Source organism: Eptatretus burgeri, chromosome 3 (assembly GCF_056783735.1).
Source record: "Eptatretus burgeri isolate ZD-2024b chromosome 3, Ebu_testis_v1, whole genome shotgun sequence".
Taxonomy (NCBI): domain Eukaryota; kingdom Metazoa; phylum Chordata; class Myxini; order Myxiniformes; family Myxinidae; genus Eptatretus; species Eptatretus burgeri.
The window spans coordinates 126,057,543-126,079,675 of record NC_140963.1 but is presented as its reverse complement, the minus strand read 5'-3'; the positions used below and the strand labels follow the sequence as shown (position 1 = coordinate 126,079,675).

General features: G+C 44.4%; 1 protein-coding gene across 2 annotated transcripts in view; it reads right to left on the bottom strand.

Annotated features, from left to right (window-relative positions):
- The window catches only part of LOC147030931 (dmX-like protein 2), a 504,858-nt gene that overhangs the window by 478,555 nt on the left and 4,170 nt on the right, over positions 1-22,133 (bottom strand). For both annotated transcript variants that reach the window (XM_085875495.1, XM_085875494.1), the window contains exon 2: positions 2,718-2,843. In XM_085875495.1, coding sequence (XP_085731621.1) covers positions 2,718-2,843 — 126 coding nt within the window. The remainder of the gene's footprint in view (positions 1-2,717; positions 2,844-22,133) is intronic.

The window sequence follows — 22,133 nt, the reverse complement described above, 5'->3', positions numbered from 1 at the left end:
TCATCTGTCCACAGGACATTCTCCCAGAAGGATTTTGCCTTGTTCAGGTGTGTTTTGGCAAACTCCAGTCAGGCTTTCTTATGTCTCTTTCAGCAGTGGGGTCCTCCTGGGTCTCCTTCCATAGAACCCCTTTCATCGAGTTGGTGATGGATGGTGAGAGTTGAAACTGCCGTTCCTTGTGCCTGAAGGACAGCTTGAATCTGTTTGGTAGTTGATCGAGGTGCTTTCTCCAACCTTTCGAACAATCCTTCGCTGCAATCTTCCATCGAGTTTTCTCTTGCGGCCACGTCCAGGGAGGTTGGCTGCAATGCCATGGGCCTTTAACTTCCCGATAACATGGTGGACACAGGAACATCAATGTCTCTGGAGATGCAGTTATCGCCTTGAGATTGTCCATGCCTGGCCACAATCTTGTGCATGTTCTCCTCAGATAATTCTCGTTTTCTTTTCTCCGTACTCATTGCAGTAGACAGTGACACAAAACAGCAGAATGACTCCCTTTCTCCATTCAAACTGGTTAAATGAGTGATTTTTATATTGCAGGTACTTGCAGCTCACCACAGGTGAGTTAAATTCCAAAGTAAAGGAGAATCACCTGTTTGAAATCTAATCAATTTAAACAACTTCTAAAAGGTGCCAATAATATTGGCCGGGCCATTTTAGAATTTGTGTGGAATAAGCTCAGATGTAATTTTTTTCAGCTTTTTTGTTTTCTTCCACTGCAAACCAAAGAAATACATTTGGGGACACCAAAATGCTTTTGAATTTCAACAATTTCCTCGAAGAAATTGTGCATTAGTTGAAAAAAGTGCAAGGGTGCCAATATTTTTGGCGACGACAGTTTGTTTCCTTTATGACGTCCTTAAAAACAGCAAGTTTCCTATTTGGAATGATTTTCCATTTTGTTTTGACGAGCAGACATGCAGAGTAAAATAAAAAAAATGATCTCACTCCTCTCTGCGCATGTGCGATCGGAACGTATTCAGATCAAAAGTACTGTAAAATGGCAGGTTTGGGATCCGAGTCGTGTTCCAATTAGTTTTCAAAATATAACAATCAATTTAAATTGAGTTGCTCCTTTATCATAAACCAATGCTTGTGGAAAGACAGTCGGCGAGAGGGACAGACATGAACCAAATAATTAACCCACTTTTTTGCTTCAATTCATGTGTGCGAGGTAAAAATGATTAGAATAATATGCTGATGTTTTGGGCTTTACCATCTGTCGGAGCAAAAATGGCTATGAGGAAGGGCAACGGCAGAACCATCAGCACCTTGTACACCCTCACTGTGGACAGCTCCAGACATTTTTATACCCACCACCAAAGGTTGTACAGAGGTTATGCTTTCACCCCTGTTTGTGAGCAGGATTTCTCAAAAAGTTATGAACGGATTCAGACGAAACCTGATGGACATCTTGGGTGTGTGACAATGACGAATTGAATCAATTTTGGTGAAGATCCAGATCCTCAAATTTTAAAGCGATTCTTCACTATTGAGAGATGGGGTCAAAAAAAAAATACATGTTGCATGATATTTCAAAAAAGCTGTGCACTGGTTATGACAAAACTTGGTGGCTTTTTGGAGCAAGCTGATTAGATCCGTATTGTGGGATCTTTAACATCTGCAACTCAAATCCCGATGGGGTAATGGACTTTGCATTCCCATCCGAAAGCTTACATCGCAACATTTGGTAAATCGAGTCAACGAATATGAACACAACCATTCAAAAAAAAATCTCTGCTGTCGGGATGACAAGTAATTGCCACAGTAAGATTTTAAAGCTTACCTGAAAGGAGACCAAATACACACCAACATCGAGGTTCAAATTACACCAAAATCATTTGTCCCGCTTGTTGAATAGCCTCTCTGTGTCTGTTGTCTCGTCCTCCTCACTTCAGCCTTTCAAATGTGCAAACCAGTGCACATCCATGATCTCTATTAAACACGCTTGTTCTTTCCCATTCTCTCAATCGACAGGCAATTGGTACTCGTTTTGGGGTCATTCGTCCTCTCCTCCTTGTGTACGTCTCTCCCTCCATATCCTTTGGTAGTTTGTAAACCTGCTGCCTTTCATTGCACAGCTCCTCCATGAGCTTAGACCATGGTTGTCAAGCTATTTACCATAGTACACCACACCTGTAGCTCTTGAAATATTATATCAGCCACACCCACACAAGTTGCTTCCTGTGTCTCCATTTTTGAAATGTTTTGCATCTGTTATGCCAGTAATACAATACAAAACAATACCCTGTAATACCTGAAACCCTGTAAATAATAAACAACCAATTTCATGATGCAATTTGAAAATGTACAAGATGTAAGACTTTTGATTTCTCAGGCACGTGGCATATGACGTTTTTGAGCATGCTAATTGGTGAGCACACAATTTATGGTTCGGGGGGGGGGGGGGAGGTTAAAAAAAAACAAAAAAACAAAAAAACAAAAAAAACCTCACAGCATCTCACTTCTGTTTTTTTTATATAGGAAGTCACTTGGGCAGGAGCGGTATGTTGATTGGACTACATGCAACACACAGGTTGAGAACCACTGGCCTAGACCCTCACACATATGTTTTTAAAATGTCCTTGTTCCTTATGTCATGAGGAATTAGGAAAAGTCATAACAAAGCCTTGAATTTTCTATTTCCAAAGCAGTGGATGAAGGCAAACACACTAAACAAAGGAAATCAAAAGTAAAAACCATGAGACACAAACCTTCCCATGATGTCCTGAGCAATCCACACTTTCAACAAGCAGGTTACCATGCCCTGAACCAGGAATTATCTGCACTCTCTCAAAATTTCCTCCCAGAATGACCAGGTCACATCCAGATCCATACACCTGATGGGGCGCAGAAGGATTCACAGATGTGAGCACGTGCATCAACTCTACAGAGACATGTACATGAGCTAAGCAAGTTGAGAATTAAAGGAGTTATTCGTAACAGTGAAATTCAGACCAAATGGTTTATTGCTAATATGTTTGAATTTCTCAGCCACACCAGTTAAAACATTTGCAAATCAGCATTTTTTATTATTATTTACAAACAAAACAACAAATCTACAAAGAGATGAATGCACCGATGACCTGTGATAAAAGGATATTACATGCTGATCTAAAAACATTGTTTCAAGCTTTTTTCTTCCAGACCGATTGAAGCAAATTAAAATAAAAAAACTAGAACGGCACTCTTCAACGTCACGATGTCAACAGATATCCGTCCGCCCATATTATTACATCATTATGCATACTTGCACCAAGTTTGATTTCAATCACTGAACCCAGATTCAAAACATGAAATAAGTGTGGCCACCAGACATGCATCCGATTCGGTTGAAATTTAAAACATATATTCCCCCTGACGAGTGGATCATAATTGTGAAGTTTCATGTCGATTGATGAAGCGGTTCAAGAGAAAGTTAATTTTTAAAGATTTTTGTTCAATCTAATATGGCTGCCAGACCATGTGACTTATTCATTATTTGTGAACACCCTGGTATCCCCAAGGCTTGGAGAACATGTGGGTGGAGTTTCGCCTCAATCTGTCAAGCTGTTCTGGAGAAGATTTTAAAGGTTTATTCTTCAAATAAATAAATAAGTAAACCAATGTCAACCGCAGGGTGACCCGTATCTTGCCAAAAGGTGACCACGTGTGACTTCTTTAAGGTCACACTGAGGTGAACAGAGCTGCTATCCACCAGGAGCGACTCCTTGAGGAATATCTGCCTACGAGAGATTCCGATGAGAATCGTTCTACAGAGTAACCATGAAAAATATGCTTTTGCCTCATAACGTCACCAAATTACGTCATAATGTCTCAAGCTTGACATATCTAGAAAGCACTCAGAGGTGTTCAATTTGAGGTACTACACAATATGGTTCCTAAAACTTGAAAATTTGACCTTGGGTTCAAATATGTTTGACCTCAGGCGCTAACCATGAAGGTCAAGGCCAATCGCCACCAAAAATTAATCAGCTGAGCGACAGACCATGAACTATATTCCCATGAAGTTTGAAGACGATCCGATCAAAATTACTCAAAAAATAAGGGTTTCGTCGACTCCCCTGATTTGCGACAAAGTGACCTTGACCTTTGACCTTGACCTTCAAAATTTTATGCGCTGAAATGGACCTCTATAGGCCTCTGATATGCGAAGTTACAAAAATTTCCAATGACAACTGTGCTCTGCAGAGTAATTTATACGTGATTACAGACCAAAAAAAAAACAACAACAAAAAAAAAAACACATGAAGGTCAAGGCCAATCGCCACCAAAAATTAATCAGCTGAGCGCCAGACCATGAACTATATTCCCATGAAGTTTGAAGACTATCCGATCAAAATTACTCAAAAAATAAGGGTTTCGTCGACTTCCCTGATTTGCGCCAAAGTGACCTTGACTTTTGACCTTGACCTTCAAAATTTTGTGCACTGAAAGGGACCTCTATAGGCCTCTGATATGCGAAGTTACAAAAATTTCCGATGATAACTGTGCTCTGCAGAATTTTTTATACGTGATTACAGAAAAAAAAAATAATAAACATACAAGCTGACTAACATATCTTGCAAAAACTTCGTTTTGGCAAGATAATAAAAACATAGTTGCCAAACCATGTGACCGAGGACATCATAGGTGGAGAACTTTTTGCTCCTCAGTGATAGGTGATCACATCTGGAAAGTTTTACCTCGATCTGTTCAGCCGTTTCGGAGAAGATTTTTGAAGGTTTTTATGTTAAAACCAAATGGCTGCCAAACCATGTGACCGATGACGTCATGAACTCCTCCACACCCCTCCTCCCCCCCCCAATACAATTTAGCCAAAGATGACCCTCAAAAATGTTCATTCTGGTCAGATAAAGCGTTCTACGTGTGCAATTATGACATCATCAAAAATCACATATTTCCCATGGGGAGTAACTAACATGGCAAGTTTCAATTTTTTTTCCATGGAGCGGTTTTGGGGATACAGTGGTCGAAAGTTTTTCCTTTTTCAATATGACTACCACACCACATGACCGATGGAATCACAATTATCATTAAAACATTCTACAGGAGTAGTCGCACCAATGATGAAAATTTTGTGTCAATTGGATGAGCGGCTGCAGAGAAAACGGAGAAACATTTTGGGTGAATGCACATATAAAGAATGAATCACCAAGCAATATTTTGGGAGGCAGTAACTGCTATTTTTGAAAATATAGGAGACAGCATTTGGAGAGTCATTCATTGTCCTCCTCATCTTCCCTTTATAAGGGGTGAGGTCTCATGGCACCAAGATTCTACTCCTCCACTTCCCTCTGTCCTCAGCCAACTCTTTCCACTCTCCAACCACTCCCACCTTACTGATATCCTCCCTCCTCTCACAATCCTCCCATTTCAACGATGGTTCACCTCTTTTCCTCTTACCTTGCACCCTCAACCTGTGTACACTCCTCACCTTTCTCTCTTCCCCTGTCCGCACCAAGTGCCCAGCCCACCTCAGCCGGCATTTCACCAAATCTCCTCGTCAAACATCTGCACACCAATCTTCTCCCTCAGTTCATCCATCCTCCTGATATCCATCTCCTTCACTCCTGCAATCTTCTGGACCCAGTTGGTCTCACAAACTTGCAGCCTCTGCTGTTGTATTGTTGCAGGCCAGGCGTCGGCGACGAGCACGACCACTAGATGGAGCCGAAGAGTCGACTCCGCCGATCACCCGGAATTTAGATCGTATTTCTTTGGAAAACTCCGAAAAGTACGGGTCCCTTATCGGACCGTGAAGCGTCAATATTTCAACCACGTGGTACAGGGTGATTTGCCAATTTTCAAAATACCTAGATATCCACGTGGCGATTTACTGAGTCTCGACACCCTCGACGGCACCCATACGGAACGAGCTGCTAGCGAACTTGAACCGTGTGTGACGCGAGCGGATGGTCACTGAGATCCGTCGGTCCAAAGGTCCCCTTTACAGTGGCAACAGCCTGGCTAATTTTTCAGCATGCACAGTGTTAAACCAATGGAGGAAAGGACACGAACGAGCTGATACATTTCACAAATGGGGAAATTTATAAAACAATATGGAAATGAGGGGAGCACGTAAGGGCAGAGTTATCCGACAATAAGAAATGCAGTACATAATGCATAATAAGAAATGCAGGTACAAGCAAAAAGCACAAAACAGTTGCTACTTATAGACGGGCCCACACACACAGAAATTGACCCCAATGGTCTTTATTGAAGTCTTCCAGCTCGAGGAAAGGGAGCTGGAGACCAGAGCCTGCGCTTGGAACTGTTCACCTTGTGAGGTCTTCGACGATCCGGCTCGACGGGACTCGAACCCCCAACACGATGCCACTCCAAGCACCAGGGACAGAGAAAAAGCGTTGGACGCCAGGTGGACGAGATGAGAGACGACCCAAGCACTGCCAAGCCGACCAGACCAGACGAGTCGATCTCCGGCACCTCAAATCCGATCGCTGCCAAGCCGACCAGATCAGACGAGTCGATCTCCGGCACCTCAAACCCGATCGCCCAACCCTGACACTGTTTCAAGGCCCTGGCGTTCCTTATATTGCATTTCTCCTGCGGGCTGGGGTGTCGTGGGAAGGATCACCGTCTGAGACGTCTCGCCTCCCATTGGTCCAGGGTTCGTGGGAACGTCGGTGTCCGAGACGTCTCACACTCCCCATTGGTCGAGAGGCTGTGGGAAAGTTTGCCGTCTGAGACGTCTCGCCTCCCATTGGCCCGGGGTTCGTGAGAAAGTCGATGTCTGAGACGTCTCGCCTCTCATTGGTCGCGGGGAACATTACATCTCTCTGGGGAGGAGTCGGAGCTCTGATGGCCGAGGAAACTCTGCCCACGTACGTGGTCGAATGCACGTAGACAATGGTGTTGGTGTGAGGAAGCGAGGTGAAGGCGTGTTGTTGTAAACGAATCTCCGCAGCGCACACATGTAATTCCCGTTAGACACAGGTAGGGGGCCCTAACTCTAAACACACATTTACCGATATAACTGTTCTATAGGGACCCTGGCTATTGTGTGCGATGGGTTCCAGATTCGTAACAGTATCTTTGTTAGTGCCACCATCTCTGGACCATAAAGGTAGGCCAATGTTGCACATGACATCAGAACCTTCACTTTCAATTTCCTCGATATCTTCTGTCTGCCATGACGCCCAACAAAAACTCTCCCTTGGTTCCCTTGTACAACTCTTCCACAAACCTCGCTTCTGCTTCCAGCACTCCCAACCATCTCAGTCTCGCCATCACCATCTCTCTCGGGACAGTGTTGTTGACCTTCTCCGGGTCCACAAATCTCAATGGCATTTCATCTTGCACCTCCAACCTCTTCTCCACCAACTGTCTCAGCATGAACATCTCATCTGTCGTCATCCTACCTTTTCTAAACTCCTGCTGCTCTTCTTCAATCTTCAAGACTTAGGAGCGTAATGCCCCCGTACTTCCCCGGGTCTTGAACATCACCCTTCCCCTTCCATATCAGCACAATTAACCCTGTCCTCCACTCCTCAGGGACTGAACCCTCTTTCATACATACATTCAACAACCTCTTTGTACACCCAACAACAACTTCTCCTGCTACAATTATCATCTCTGTACACACTTCATCAATGCCTGGCACTCTTCCCTTCTTCATCCTTCTCAATGCCATCTGCACTTCCTCCTCCATTATTTCCACCAAATCCACTTTCCCCTCTTCATAACAAGGCAGCTTGCTCCAGCTACACAAAATATCATTTCCACACCTTCAATACTGCCCCCTCTCTGTCACTAGCCGAGTGCCCCCATCCTTTATCACCACCACCCCTGCACGTCCTGACTATCCCCATCCCTGTCATGAGGTAGTTTATAAACCATCTTCTTCCCACAATCCTCTTCCAACTTGTTGTACACCTCCATCTCCAAATCATTCCTCACCTCATCCACAACTCCCCTTGCTGCCTTCCTATTCTGCCCATGCAGGTGCATCAACCCTGCATCCGGTTGGCTCTCTCTATCCTTGATCTTTTCTATCCTCTTCCAAACCTCTCCTTTTCACAAACTGCCTTTGCTACCTCCTCCATCCACCACATTTGGTTTCTATCCCTGGATGATGCATCCTTTCCTGACGTTCTCCCACACAAAACTTCTGCAATTCCCCAAAACGCCTCTCCGTACTTCTTCCACTCCTCCTCCAAACCTTCCGCTTCTTCGCGAAGTTGCTCACACCGAGCCCACAACCTCTCCTTGTGCTACATTTCCCCAATACTTCCCCCACCTAATGATATTCTGACCCCTGCTCTTAGTCTCTCTCCTTCCTTCCATCAATACCACAAACACCACAGGCTTTTGCTGGGTGGTAATATGCTCTCCCACCACTGCCTTACAATTATTAACGCTCCACAACTGTCACTTCCTTCCCATCACCAAATCCAGTTCTGTTCTCTGTTGTCCACTCCTACAGGCAATCTTGTGGCTTTCCCATTTTTGAAAGAATGAACCAGCTCTGGCTAGCCTATTCCTCACCACCAGCTCTTGACCCTCTCAATTCCTCATTCCCCAACCAAATTTACCAACACATTCCTCTTCACCCGGCTCCGCTTCTCCCACATGTACGTTAAAGTCTCCTGCAATGCAAAGCATCACCTCCAGCTCAACCATTCCCATCATCCTGTCCAGTGCGCTCCTGAATTCCAGCTTCTACGCCCAAGTCCTTCCCATTTGTGGTTTATCATCTGTTCGGCTCATTATGCTTGGGCGAAAGCATTTGAAAGTTTTGCACACAGATAATGCCAAAAATCAAATGTTTGGTCACATGATGCCAACAAGTACCCATTCAACTCGCCATGTGGCTGAGACTATCCTTGAAAAGTTTGTTGGTGACCAATTAAAAGTGGTAAAATACCAAATAGATTACCCTTACCCATATTCTGAATTTCTCCCTGAAATCACAAAAGATATAAAAGCTGAATTTTTTTCCCCCTCAATTAACCCGCATGGGACCAACATGATCCCAACCTTCAAGTTTGTCGAAACCAATGAAATGACTGCGTTAGAGTGATCTGGTTTTGATACATTTAGGACACCCCCCCCCCCCAACCATCAGCAAGATCACTTCTGCCACCATATCCACCCCCATCTTTGCATCTGCTATTTTTGACTTTCTTCTTCCATTTTACTTATTACACCCACCACCGAAGTTTGCGTGGAGGTTATGTTTTCACTCCTGTCTGTGTGTAAGATCTCAAAAAGTTGTGGACGGATTCAGACGAAATTTGGTGGGCAGGTTGGGTGTGTTACAAGGACAGATATATTTGATTTTGGTGAATATCCACATCTGGATCCCGATACCATCATTTTCGAAGCGATTCTTCACCATCGAGAGAAAGAGGCAAAAACGATATACAGCACGACATCTCAAAAAGTTTTGGATGAATTACAAAACTAGGTGGATGAGTCGGGTAGGTGACAAGAACAAGCCGATTCGATTTTGGTTGAGGTCCGGATCCAGATCTGGGCTATCAATGGGATGCACAACGTAAACTGTTCAGCCTGGAGGAGGTATGCGCTCTCCCGAGTGCCGTTCCAGTTTTCATTGTGCCTGGGTGTGTTTTTGTCTGCCTTTTCTCCTCATTCTGTCAGTCTGCAAAGCTGTCATTTTGTGCCGACACTCCTGTAGAAAAATAGTACCGAGCTCACTTTAAGATCGAGGAGGCCAGGAAACATCGCAAGCATTCAGTGAATTTGTTAATCAAATGTCCAAATGACCTGAAGGTAAGTAAATATTAAACTTCAAACTATGTGATCCTTACATGCAGAGAAGTCAGGACTGGATTAACATGAGCTATTTTCACGATGCCTGGAATGTGTGCAATGAGTGTGAAAGTTAAACAGACACTTCACAAAGGCAGGCATAACCATGGACATTTGTGGACAAAGTCGACCATCTGCCATGAGAAGCAGAGCAATGTTGATGTTTTGGCCGTGAGCTCCATTAGAGATCTGTCTTGCTCGGATGAAGGGCTCATGCACGAAACATCTGCTTTACTTTGCTTTAGCCGGCAGTCAGCAAATATTTCATTAAAATGGCAATTACAGTGGTTAAAATTTTGGCAGTTATTTAGTTTTTTTTGGTCTTACATTTATGTTGCTGTACAGACCTGAACAAAGAACCTTCCGAATTGCCTCGAGGTATAATGAAGTCAGAATCAGGAAATGGGAGACAGAGGGAGCGATTGCTCCTGAAGGAGAGCACGAGAACGACGACTACATTGTTTTGGCAAACTCCAAAATATACGAGTTTGTTGTCATTGAAAATGTCTTCACAAATCAGTAACCACGTCAATCCTTTCAAAGATGCGTCATCCGAGGTACAAACCATGCCAAAACAGGTAACCTGGTGCATGTTCATTTTCAGTGGAAACAATATTATGTCTCAAGTTGATGCCATTCTTCAACAAAGCAACAAACTGGAAAGAACCACAAAATATTTAAATCTAAAATTTCACCATCAAAGTAGTGCCGAGGATTATTCAGGAAACAAACAAAACTAGAAGGGCACTTGGTAGAGCGCATACCTCCGCCAGGTTGAACAGTTTACATGTTGTATCCCACTGATAGACTGGATCTGGATTCAGACCTGAACTAAAATTGAATCGGCTTGTTCTCGTCACCTACCCAACTCAACAACCAAGTTTCGTCATAACTCATCCACAACTTTGAGATGTCGTGCTATATATCGCTTTTGGGCCCATCTCTCAATGGTGAAGATTCACTTGGAAAATTCAAGTATCCGGATCCAGATTCGGATCTTCCATCTTCACCAAAATCAAATCAATTCGTCCTTGTTGCACACCGAACCAACCTGTCCACCAAGTTTCGTCCGAATCTATCCATAACTTTTTGAGATATCCTGTTCACAGACAGACAGACAGACAGAGAGAGAGAGAGGTGAAAACATAAACTAAATCAATCTTCGGTGGTGGAGGTGAAAAGATGATCGTCAAGTGTTATCACTGATCCCAATATCCCACCTCCCACGGCCCAATACGAGCTCACCGCCGACCGCTCCGATTCTTTTTACTCAAATTTATTTTTCTAACAATACAACCGTGAGCACAGCATTTATGTCAGACAGTTTTTGCAGAGTACGAGGTGTGCTCAAAAAGTATCCAACCTTAATTTTTCGTGCGTAAACAAATAAAGCTAGGGAGACGTGATTTGGTGCACGTATGTTGGCGATCCTAATCCGTATGCGTGAATATTTTCCCGCCTGCAGAAGCTGTCAGTCGCCGACAGACCGCCGATGAGTGAGGAAGTGTAAGTGAGCGCCGTCCGATTTTCGTTTTTGACAAAATGACGGATCACTGTGGTTTCATCGCCAGTGATCACTGTGTTGAAGAAGTTGAGATCGCTGTTCACAGTCTCCAGCATGTCCTGTGCGATCTCCAAACGGAGTTGCTTCTGCTCGATCATTCGCAGCTTTGGCACGAATTTCGCTGAGATTCTCCTTAAGGCCCAATCCTCAGTCACAATGGAATGAATGGATCCAATGCTGACGCCCGCCTCGTCTGCAAGTTCTCTGATCGTGATTCGATGATCCTGCATCAGCAGGGTCCTCACTTGGTCAATGACGATCTCATTTCGGGATGTTGAGGGCCTACCAGAATGTGCTTCACTTTCCACTGATGTGCGACCATCTTTGAGGCGGTTGTACCACTCTTTTATCTGTGTGGTGTCCATTGCTTCGTTCCCGAAGGCCTGTTGAATCTTGCGGATAGTTTCCACTTGGGAATCGCCAAGCTTTACACAAAATTTGATGCAGTAGCGTTGTTCAAGTTTTTCCGTCATTTTGTCAAAAACGAAAATCCGACAGCACTCACTTACACTTCCTCACTCATCGACGGTCTGTCGGCGACTGACAGCTTCTGCAGGCAGGAAAATATTCACGCATACAGATTAGGATCGCCTACATACGTGCACCAAACCATGCCTCCCGAGCTTCATTTGTTTACGCACTAAAAATTAAGGTTGGATACTTTTTGAACACACCTCGTACAATCCTATCCTGATGTTGCAACATTAAATGTGCTGCCAACAAATGTCGACGTGCAACAGGAAAAACCGTTGCAGTACATGTCCTTGGCTAACAGGCGCAATGTTGGACTATTCGCCACTCCGACGCAGGATACTCAAATGGTTCATTCTTTCCAGTGAGGCGGTACTCATTTTGCCAACCTCAGAATGATGACAGGCAAAGTCAACCCAGTTGCTGTGATTATTAACGGCACAAATGGGGTTGAAACGCAGGACCCTTAAATCTGAAGCCAGACACTTTAACAGTGCAGCCAAGACCAGGCTTTGGGCATCGCAGAAGTGGGCGATTTATCATCTATACAAGTAAAAGGCAATGCATGTGCGTGTCTCCTCCATAACTCCAAAACCATGAAACCTAGCAGCCTGAAACTTTGCATGCATACCAAGAAACCTCCAAGGAAGTACAAGAGAGAAAATTGTGTGTTTTGCTGAATCAAAACACCCCTTTTGAAGATAATTAACGGCCTTATTGAATTATATCCTTCATCATGCGATCCTCGGCCACCTCGCTGTTTGGGGTCTTGAGGAGTTTCTTCGCTGGGGTCTGAAGCCACCATGTTTTTTGGCCTGGATGTAAGCTCCAGATTTGAAAGCATCAGCAGTTCTGACTCCCCCAAAAAAAGTGTTTATTTGTCCAATTCGGACATAGCACAGGCGTTTCCAGGTGCAGAGTTGTATCGAGGGCAATTGGTAATCACTTGCCAAGCCAGGCGTTCCGTCGGAGTACTTTAGTGCTTAAGCCACTTACTGAGCCGCACAGTACAGTTCGTGTCCTGATCAGGATGTACAGTCGACAGTTACTACAAGGTAGAGAGGTACACATACAGCACACACGGACGTGGTACATTGGATAGATTTGGATCTGTACGGACTCTCTGCGGGTGTGTGGACATGCCATGCCTGTTTTGGATGACGTCGTGGCAAAGTTTCATCTTGTATCTTGTGGAGGTTCCATCAGGTTTTCCTTTGTCCTCGCACCTGTTTCTAAAGCATTTGGTTTTCGGATTTGCTTTACAAAGGTTACATGTTTCTCTGTGAGTTTCAAAGCAAAATACATTTGACAACACCGGGTTTTCAGGCCATTTGCAGTATTAACGTGTTTTCTGAATTACAGAGCCAATTTTTTTTTCCACCAGTCACACGCAGCTGTTTATAAAGAATTATGTTTGTGATTATATCCTTGAAACATCGAAATTAATGTGACGTTTTTTTAGAGAAAGCTACTCAAGGTTTTTGGCTTGTATGCAGTACGTACTGGAGTCGGTAACCAAACTGACTCCAACCTGCAGATACCCGAAAAATTACCGATGTCAGCCAAGCGTGTGTGTGTGGTGTGTGGTGTGTGGTGTGTGGTGTGTGGTGTGTGGTGTGTGGTGTGTGGTGTGTGGTGTGTGGTGTGTGGTGTGTGGTGTGTGGTGTGTGGTGTGTGGTGTGTGGTGTGTGGTGTGTGGTGTGTGGTGTGTGGTGTGTGGTGTGTGGTGTGTGGTGTGTGGTGTGTGGTGTGTGGTGTGTGGTGTGTGGTGTGTGGTGTGTGTGTGTGTGTGTGTTGGCATAAAAAACAGGATCTGAAGGGGTCAAAAGAGGGAGTTTACAGTGGGGGGGGGGGTGGGAATGGGTTTCCCTCCACAAAGAGGCATTTGCTTTCTTCTCAAACGATACACACAATTCCGATGAAACATCACGACCACCTTCATCACACATGACGTACCAAAGTTTGTTCATGTCATGACAAAAATCTGCTCCAAGGGGATTGCCCACCAAAATATGTATTTGCCTTCTTCTCCAAAACTACACATATAATTCCGATGAAACTTGACCACCATATTCACCACCCATGATGTACTAAAGTTTGTTCAACACATTAAAAAAAAAAAAAATGAGCAATGAGAGATTGCAAACCCTCGCCATGACTTCTTTTGAGTGGTGGATTTTTAGTTTTTCGAGTAAATCCAATATGGCTACCAAGCCATGTGACCCATGACGTCATATATGTGTGACCCTTTTGTTCTTCATGGACACGCGGTCATTCGTGTAAAGTTTCGCCTCGATCCGTTCAGCCACTTCAGAGAAGAGGATTTTTGAAGGTTTTTTTTAAACAACATGGCTGCTGAATCACGTTACCGAAGAAGTCATGAATTTTTTTTTCTGTGGACTATTTTATCCCTTGATGACCGTCAAAAATTTTCATACTGATCGGCTGTGGCGTTCTACGTATGCAATTATGACGTCATAACGAAGGCACTTATGACCAAAGATCGTAAAGCACAGCAAGGTAGCTCACTCGTGCGCAATCGCGTTCAATTCGGTGAAGTACGCAACGGAGCTGTAGGGCGGCCATTTTAGCAAGCAAGCTGCTTTCTTCGTTGTCGTTTGACCGCTGTATTAACCGCGGAGTAGGAGGCAGGAGAGGGGCGGGAAAGAGTCAGGCGATGATACACTAGCCATGTACAAGACAGTTTCTTTTTATCACAAGTGAAATTACACAAAATAAGAAGAGATGAGATAGAAGAAAGGGAGAGAAAGAAAGAAATTAGGATGGAGAAATAGAGAAGAAGAGAAGCTAACAGATAAAAAAAAGAAAAGGCGAATTGAGAGAGGAGAGGATAAAAATCAAAGCCCAGACACACGCAGAAAGTATATTATTCTTACCTGGAGATATATATATTTATATCATGATCATCAACAAAAGAAGTCATGCAACACAATCTGTATAATAAATATCACCTTCCAAGAAAGTATCCTTCGAAGCAACTATTTAGACATGGGGAGAAATCCGGGGAGGGGAGGCAAGGGTCAAACCCCCCACACGCACGCACGCACCTGTTACAATATCTATATATTAATACTGAAGGACCAATTTTGTGCTCCTCCTTGCGGTCGCGACATGTTTTTCTCGGTACTGTGACCTGGACTGAAAGAGACTTCGTACCTGTAAGAGTGTATCGCACATAGTGGCAATCGTCAAACTTCAACTCTGAAGCAGAATAAACACTTTTCGTTTTACATTCGTTTACATGGCGACGTGTGACGTCACCGCTGAGAGGCGTCAGGATGTTATGGCATCATCGGTCATTCGCTGACGTCATTACGTCTGTCGTCAACAGACCGTTACCGCTGAGCGGTGTAATTCCACTCATCGAAAATAGCGTCTGCAATGTAAAACCCTCTTCTGCACATGCTGACTACCTCAGAATGTGAATTTGACACAAAAAAATGTAACAATAAACATTGTATCTTCTATATATTAATACTGAAGGACCAATTTTGTGCTCCTCGTGGTCGCGTCACGTTTTTCTTGGTCTTGCGACCTGGACTGAAAGACACTTCGTACCTGTAAGAGTGCATCGCACATAGTGGCAATAGTTAACCTTCAACTCTGAAGCAGAATAAACACTTCGTTGAGACGGGGGCAGGGAGTGAAGAGGCGGGGCAGGAGATGAAGAGACGGGGGCAGGGAGTGAGGAGGCGGGGGGCAAGGTAAGCAAATTGAAAGCGGGAGATGGGGGGAATGGGGCAGGGGCTGGGGTGAATTAGGCGGGGTTGAGTGTGAGGGGGTGGACAGGGGGCGGGGGCAAGCGGGGTGGGGAGTGAAGAGGTGGGGCCGGGGTAATTACATTTTTGGGCGGGGTTAAGCAAGTTGAAGGCGGGGGGGGGAATGGGGCAGGGGCAGGGGATGAGTATGCGGGGACAAGCACGCCCTGTCCAGTCCATGTCCCTCGAGTGTGGGTGAGCTGGTGAGGGTGGTTGAATGAACGGAATCCGTTTGTGACGGGGTTTCGGCTCGTCAAAATGATTGCTGTACACGTAAATATGGAAGAATTTCTATTTAAACTTCATAACCTTACAATATATTTACAAATGCCTTTGTATTCCAAGTACAGTATTTCTTTCTTTTCCGATACAAGTCTGCATTTTCCAGTGTCTTCATTCATGCATATGGATTTACTTCACGAGAAAAAAAAAGAAAAGTTATGTGTCATTGGCAAATGTACTTTTAAATGCTTACCTGCAATGATTTTTCACACATTTTACAGGTGGAAATGAAACTTACAGTACCCATGCTGAACATTGCATCATCTCCTGACAATTAATGAAAAGATAAATTATTTTCAATTATTTGCACTACATTAAGTCAGTATTAGATCAAAATATTAGATGTGCAGGTGTCCATGTATTTAAACATTCCAGTGTTCATATAGATTTCAATGTCTTGTACAATTTTAAATCCGTTCCCAACAATGTACTTGAATGTAATGCATCATGACAGCAAAAATGAATGATCTGTTTGTTTTCCTTCATTTTGCGACAGAGCCATGTGCTTGAATGAACATGAGATTCTAGAAAGGTCTGCAATATATGTTATTACATGCAAATATCATGAAACCATTAAATCAGATTAATGATATTCATTAAACAAGAACTGTCGTACCCATACATTTGCATGTCGATCAAATATAGATAAATGCAGGCTGTAGTTCAAATAATGCAGATCACAGAGTATGAAAGAACTTATCTGAGCAAGCATTACGAGATATTAATCACTCCTTCCAATCATTTACACTGGATATATTAGGACATGTATATGAAGCTCAAAGGGGTTAAAGGGATTCTGGTAGAGTGAAATCCATGTTTATGGATTTATGGGTTGTACTATACAAAAACATGATGATGGTCAGAACTGAAATATATTTGCAGTAAGCTTTGACTTTAAAAAAGTGCAAATTCATGAGAATGCATCTTAATGTACCCTGCCCCAGGCAAGAAATTAAGAACACCAGAAACAAAATAATAATTATTATTACTCGTGTTCACAAGCCATTCTGGTGGTAATAATTTCGGGTTGTTGGCTAGCACAAGCTCGCTCTGCCTGCTTGCTAAAATGGCCGCCGAGGGCGTCCATTGGATACTTCACTGTTTCGCACGAGTGGGCTATCTTGCTCCGCTTTACGATCTTTGCTTATGACATCACTGCAAAAAAAAAAAAAAACTCATTCCCCATGAGGAGTATTTGCTACGTGCCAAGTTTCAATTTCTTCCTTGGTGCGGTTTCAGAGATAGAGGTCCAAAGTTTTTCAGTTTTTCCAATATGCCTGTCATACCACGTGAACTATGACATAATTATCATTAAAACATTCTACATGAGTAGTCGCACAAATGGTGAACATTTTGTCTCAATCCGACAAGCGGTTACAGAGAAAAACATGAAAGTTCCGACCATGCTTCCGACCTCAAGGAAAGTTGAAAGATGGCAAAACGTTCCACCAGGAATAACCCAATATCAAATTTTGAGATTAAAAAATTTCTGTTTTGACCCATGTGAACCGAAGTCTCCACCCCTGGGTTATGAACCGGGGGTCAAATTGAAAAAATAAAATAAAAGTTACACATTTCATGCACCCCCAATGTTGACTGCAATCACAAAGTTTCATTCAAAGAGTTTTTTTAAATGTGGCCATAATTGCATTTTTTTGTACTTGACCTTTTGACCCAACCCCAGGGGGGCAGAGCCAAAAATGATATGGCTCTTGCACCTTCATGCCATGTAGTGATCATTACCAAGTTTCGAGAATTTCTGCCCAACTATTTCGGAGGAGATCGCGTGATGAACGGACGGATCAGATGACAATATCTTCCCGTTTTTTTTTTTCCAAAAAGCGTGGGGATAATCATTGGAATTGAGAGCAACTATCAGTTTCAAAGCAGGAAGAGCAAGAGTTGAAAGGAATCAAAAGACACAAATTTAGTACTGGCGGACCCCGACATTCACGGTTCTGCGATTCATGGACTACGAATATTCGCGGTTCATAAAATGTGACCTGCTTCAACATTCGCGGTTTTGATTTTCCCTTGTGAATCACAAACCGTCGGGAACCTCTCCCGCTTTTTCCCATTAAAACAATGCCCTGACATTCGCAGATATACATACAAGAAAGATGTTTGTGTGTGCTGCCATTTTTCTCAGGAATGGCCAAACAGATCTTCGTCAAACATTAAGAGGTTCATCAGTGAATGTCAGGGAGTTTTTTAGGCAAAAAAAAGAGAAAAGTTGGTGATGCATACATGTTTTAATCGCTTTATAGTTCCGAAATCATTGTAGTTCTGTGAAAGGTAATATTAAAATGATCTCCAATCCCATTCCTTCGTGGGTGTAAGGAAGTGTTTTAAGACTCCACAAAAAAAAAAAAAATTGATTTTTTTTTTTGTATTCCTTGTCAAGGCTTGTATGAGAGCTAACACACAACGCACATCAAGGGGGGGCATGAGACAAGAGGGGAGGGAGTGTGAAGGACAAAACAGTGGGGAACAGAGACATGAGGAGATCTGTGGAATGGAGAGGGATGGGATGGGGAACATGGGGAATAGAAGATGGACATTACAGGGACTTTCAGGAAGGAAAGCAGGGAATTTGAAGGAGGTGGGCTTGGGTGGATTATCGGGGGTAGAAAAGGTCGAGGATTTGGATGGGGGTGTTAAGAGGTGGTGGTGAATAGCTGTTTTGAAGGCCTGGAGGGAAGAATGGGAATGAATAGAATGAGGGAGTTTATTCCAAAGATAGGAAAAAAGAGGAATGAAAGAGGGAAGGTGAGCAGTGATTCGTGATTTTGGTAGTTTTACCAGAAGGGGGTTGTTGGCGGACCTTGGGCACCGTGCGGAAATGTGGTGGGGACAAATCGCAGAGAGAGCAGGGGGGGGCGAGGCTGGAGAGGAAACGGTAGAAGACAGAAAGACCACCGACCAACCTGCGGTGAGAGAATGAGAGGCCCAAAGACTCAGCCTCATTTCGGGAGATGCCAATGATCCGAAATGCCTTGGTTTCTACAGCATGAAGGTGGTACAGCAACATACCGAAAAAGGTGGGAGGCAGGAGCACCAGCCCAGAGGGGAGAGCAGTACGACATCAGGCTGCGGACAAAAGCTTTGTAAGTGGGCAGGAGCTCAGGTGGGCCAAGGAAGGACTTTGCACGACGGAGGATTCCCAGTCGGCGACTGGCTTTGGAGGCGAGGTTTGAAATGTGGATTTCTTCAAAATGCAAACAGGGTTAGAACAGCACCGGGCAACGCCAGGTATCCCTGCTCGTATAACAATAACCGATAGAAACCAGTTTGCCCCATCAACTTCCCAATGGGTAAGAGTGGGAAATTTTGATTGGCTACAATATCTAACTCCACCAACTATGATATTTAAAGGAGATACTATTTTCCCAAACTTGAAGGACTGTGGTCCAACGGTGAAATTCACTGAAAACACGAAAAGCGCATGCACGTACAGTCGTACACACAAACAGTGGGATTTTTGTTTTGAACCTGTCATTGGACAAAATGACCATTTCAAGATGTGTTTGGGCCAGTTCAAATTGATTAAATGAAAATAAATGAAGAAAAAAAACAATATAATTTTTTTTGATGCTTATCTTTGCACGATTTAATGACAAAACAACACTCTGCATTACAACTGGACATCGAAACACAACTGTGACAAATGTTTACAGGTACCGAGTAACCAATTTTGTAACAAAGCACACAAATGGTCTTCAGCATCAAAGATGAGTTTGTTCACAACCATGGGGCCCTGGAAGGTCTGAGATCACAAAGCAATGTTCATATTGTTACGGTGCCGGGGGACGGCCGCGAGCCGACCGCTCTGACGGAGCCGCAAGTCGAGTCGGCCCAACCGATCGCCCGGAATATAGATCGCTGCCCGGATAACTCCGAGGCCGACGGGTCCTTGTGCAAGAACCGAAATACGCCAATGGGCAGACCACGTGGGGTTGGGTCGATTGCCAATCTTCAATTTACCTAAATACCCACGCGATCCAACTACCGGGGTATTCCACTCCTCTACGGAACTCGTACGGAACAAACCACTGAGGCGAGCCTGTCTCGTGCGCGATTCCGAGCGGCTTAATCGCCGAGAACCGTCGGTCCGAATGTCCCCCTTTTACGGCAAACCAACGGCTTTCCAACTCCCAACACAAGAAATGCTCAGTCAATGAAAGAATCGACGCGACGAGCTGAAAACCTTTAACAATTGGGGTATTTATTATTTATAATGGGGAACGAGGGAAGCACGTAAGAGCAGAACTATACGAAATGCAATGCATTCATTTCCAGCACACAAAGCACTTAACAGTTTCCAACTTGTAAGACGGGCCCACGGACGGACGGGGACGCGGACGCGGACACGGACACGGACACGGACACGGACACGGACACGGACACGGACACGGACACGGACACGGACACGGACACGGACACGGACACACACACACACACACACACACACACACACACACACACACACACACACACACACACACACACGAAATGGTGGCTGATGCCTTTACTAAGGACTTGAACTCAGAGGACAGATGAGCTGAGACCCAGAACCTATCTCGAACCTCTCCACCTCGTGTGGTCTTCAAGTTGTTCGGACCCGGGCTCCAGCAAGAGCGAGCTGGATCCAATCACCGTGGGCCGCGATCCTTCCCGAGCTCCAGCGAATGCTCGCACTTCCGAACATGTGCTGGTGAGATGAGGAGCTGATCCTTCGCTATCTCAAAGAACCACCTCCAAGATGAGGCCAAGGAGTCGCACTAAGCTGGGAACCGAGCCGGAGAACAAAGAGCTCCATGAGCCAAGAAGAGCCAGCCGAACCAGGCCACGAAGCAGAGCAACCGGCTCGAACCAGCAGGAGCACCCTTGAAACAGGCCGACACTCCTCGACCACCAGTCCGAAGAAGAAGAACCACGACAACCCGAACCAACTCCTCCGATGAACAACTCTCTAACAAGAACCAAGGATCCCCCCCCCCAACAAGACCCCAGAACCAACCCGAGCAAAGCACAGAAAAAAGCTTACGAAAAGCCTCAAGCAGAAACTGAAGCTCGACTGAAAGCTGGCCCGAACAAAGCAGAGGATCTCTTCTTTATTCTTATCGGCCCCCTCCCCGCTCCTGGCGTGACTCATGCCCTCGTGCTCCATCACCCGCTCAACCACGGGTGGGAGGGAGTTGTTCACGTCATGAATCACGGGACGGGAGGGCTCTTCTTCCTCTTCGCAGAAGAGAAGGAGGAGCATCTCCATTGTGTTATGATCGCTCCCTAACTATTAAAATTGAACTGCAGCACACTTAATAGATTTCTGCCCATTAAACAATGGAAGGGGAGCTATCCAGGGAACAAGCACTTATCGACATAACTGACTAAAGGAACCTGAATGTTGTGTGCAATCGAATTCCCAAATTCGTAACAATATATTCTTTAATTCAATTAATATAATCTACTATAAATGGGCGTGTGTGTGTGTGTGTGTGTGTGTGTGTGTGTGTGTGTGTGTGTGTGTGTGTGTGTGTGTGTGTGTGTGTGTGTGTGTGTGTGTGTGTGTGTGTGTGTGTCTCTCCATTGGAGCTTTCTGATGTGGCGTGTGACACACCAAAATGATCGTCATGATCTCCTGAGTTGATTAAATTACTCATCAATGACAAATTATCCTGAAGAATTCCAATGTTTTAAACGCACGCCATGTTAAGGTATGTCGAGAAGCTCAATCGGTCCTTGCAATGACAAAACTTGGACACCCGGTGGAGCGCATACCTCCACCAACATATCAGGCCAAGTACATTTTTGAAATATCATGCTATACAGTCCGACATCGTTTTTAGCCCCATCTCTCAATGGTGAAGAATAACTGAAAAAAATTATCAGATCTGTATCCGGATCTTCACCAAAATCTAATCAGTTCATCCTTGTCACGCACTGAACCTGTCCACAAAATTCCATCTGGATCCGTCCACGTTTTGAGATATCCTGCACACAAAGAAACAAACAGAGAGACACACACACACACACACACACACACACACACACACACACACACACACACACACACACACACACACACACACACACACACACACACACACACACACACACACACACACACATACACACACACACACACACAAAACCCGACAATAAGGGTACTCAAGCGACCACCCAACAAACAAGAAGAAGAAGTTGTGCACAGCACGATACTTGCAAAATCCCTAAAA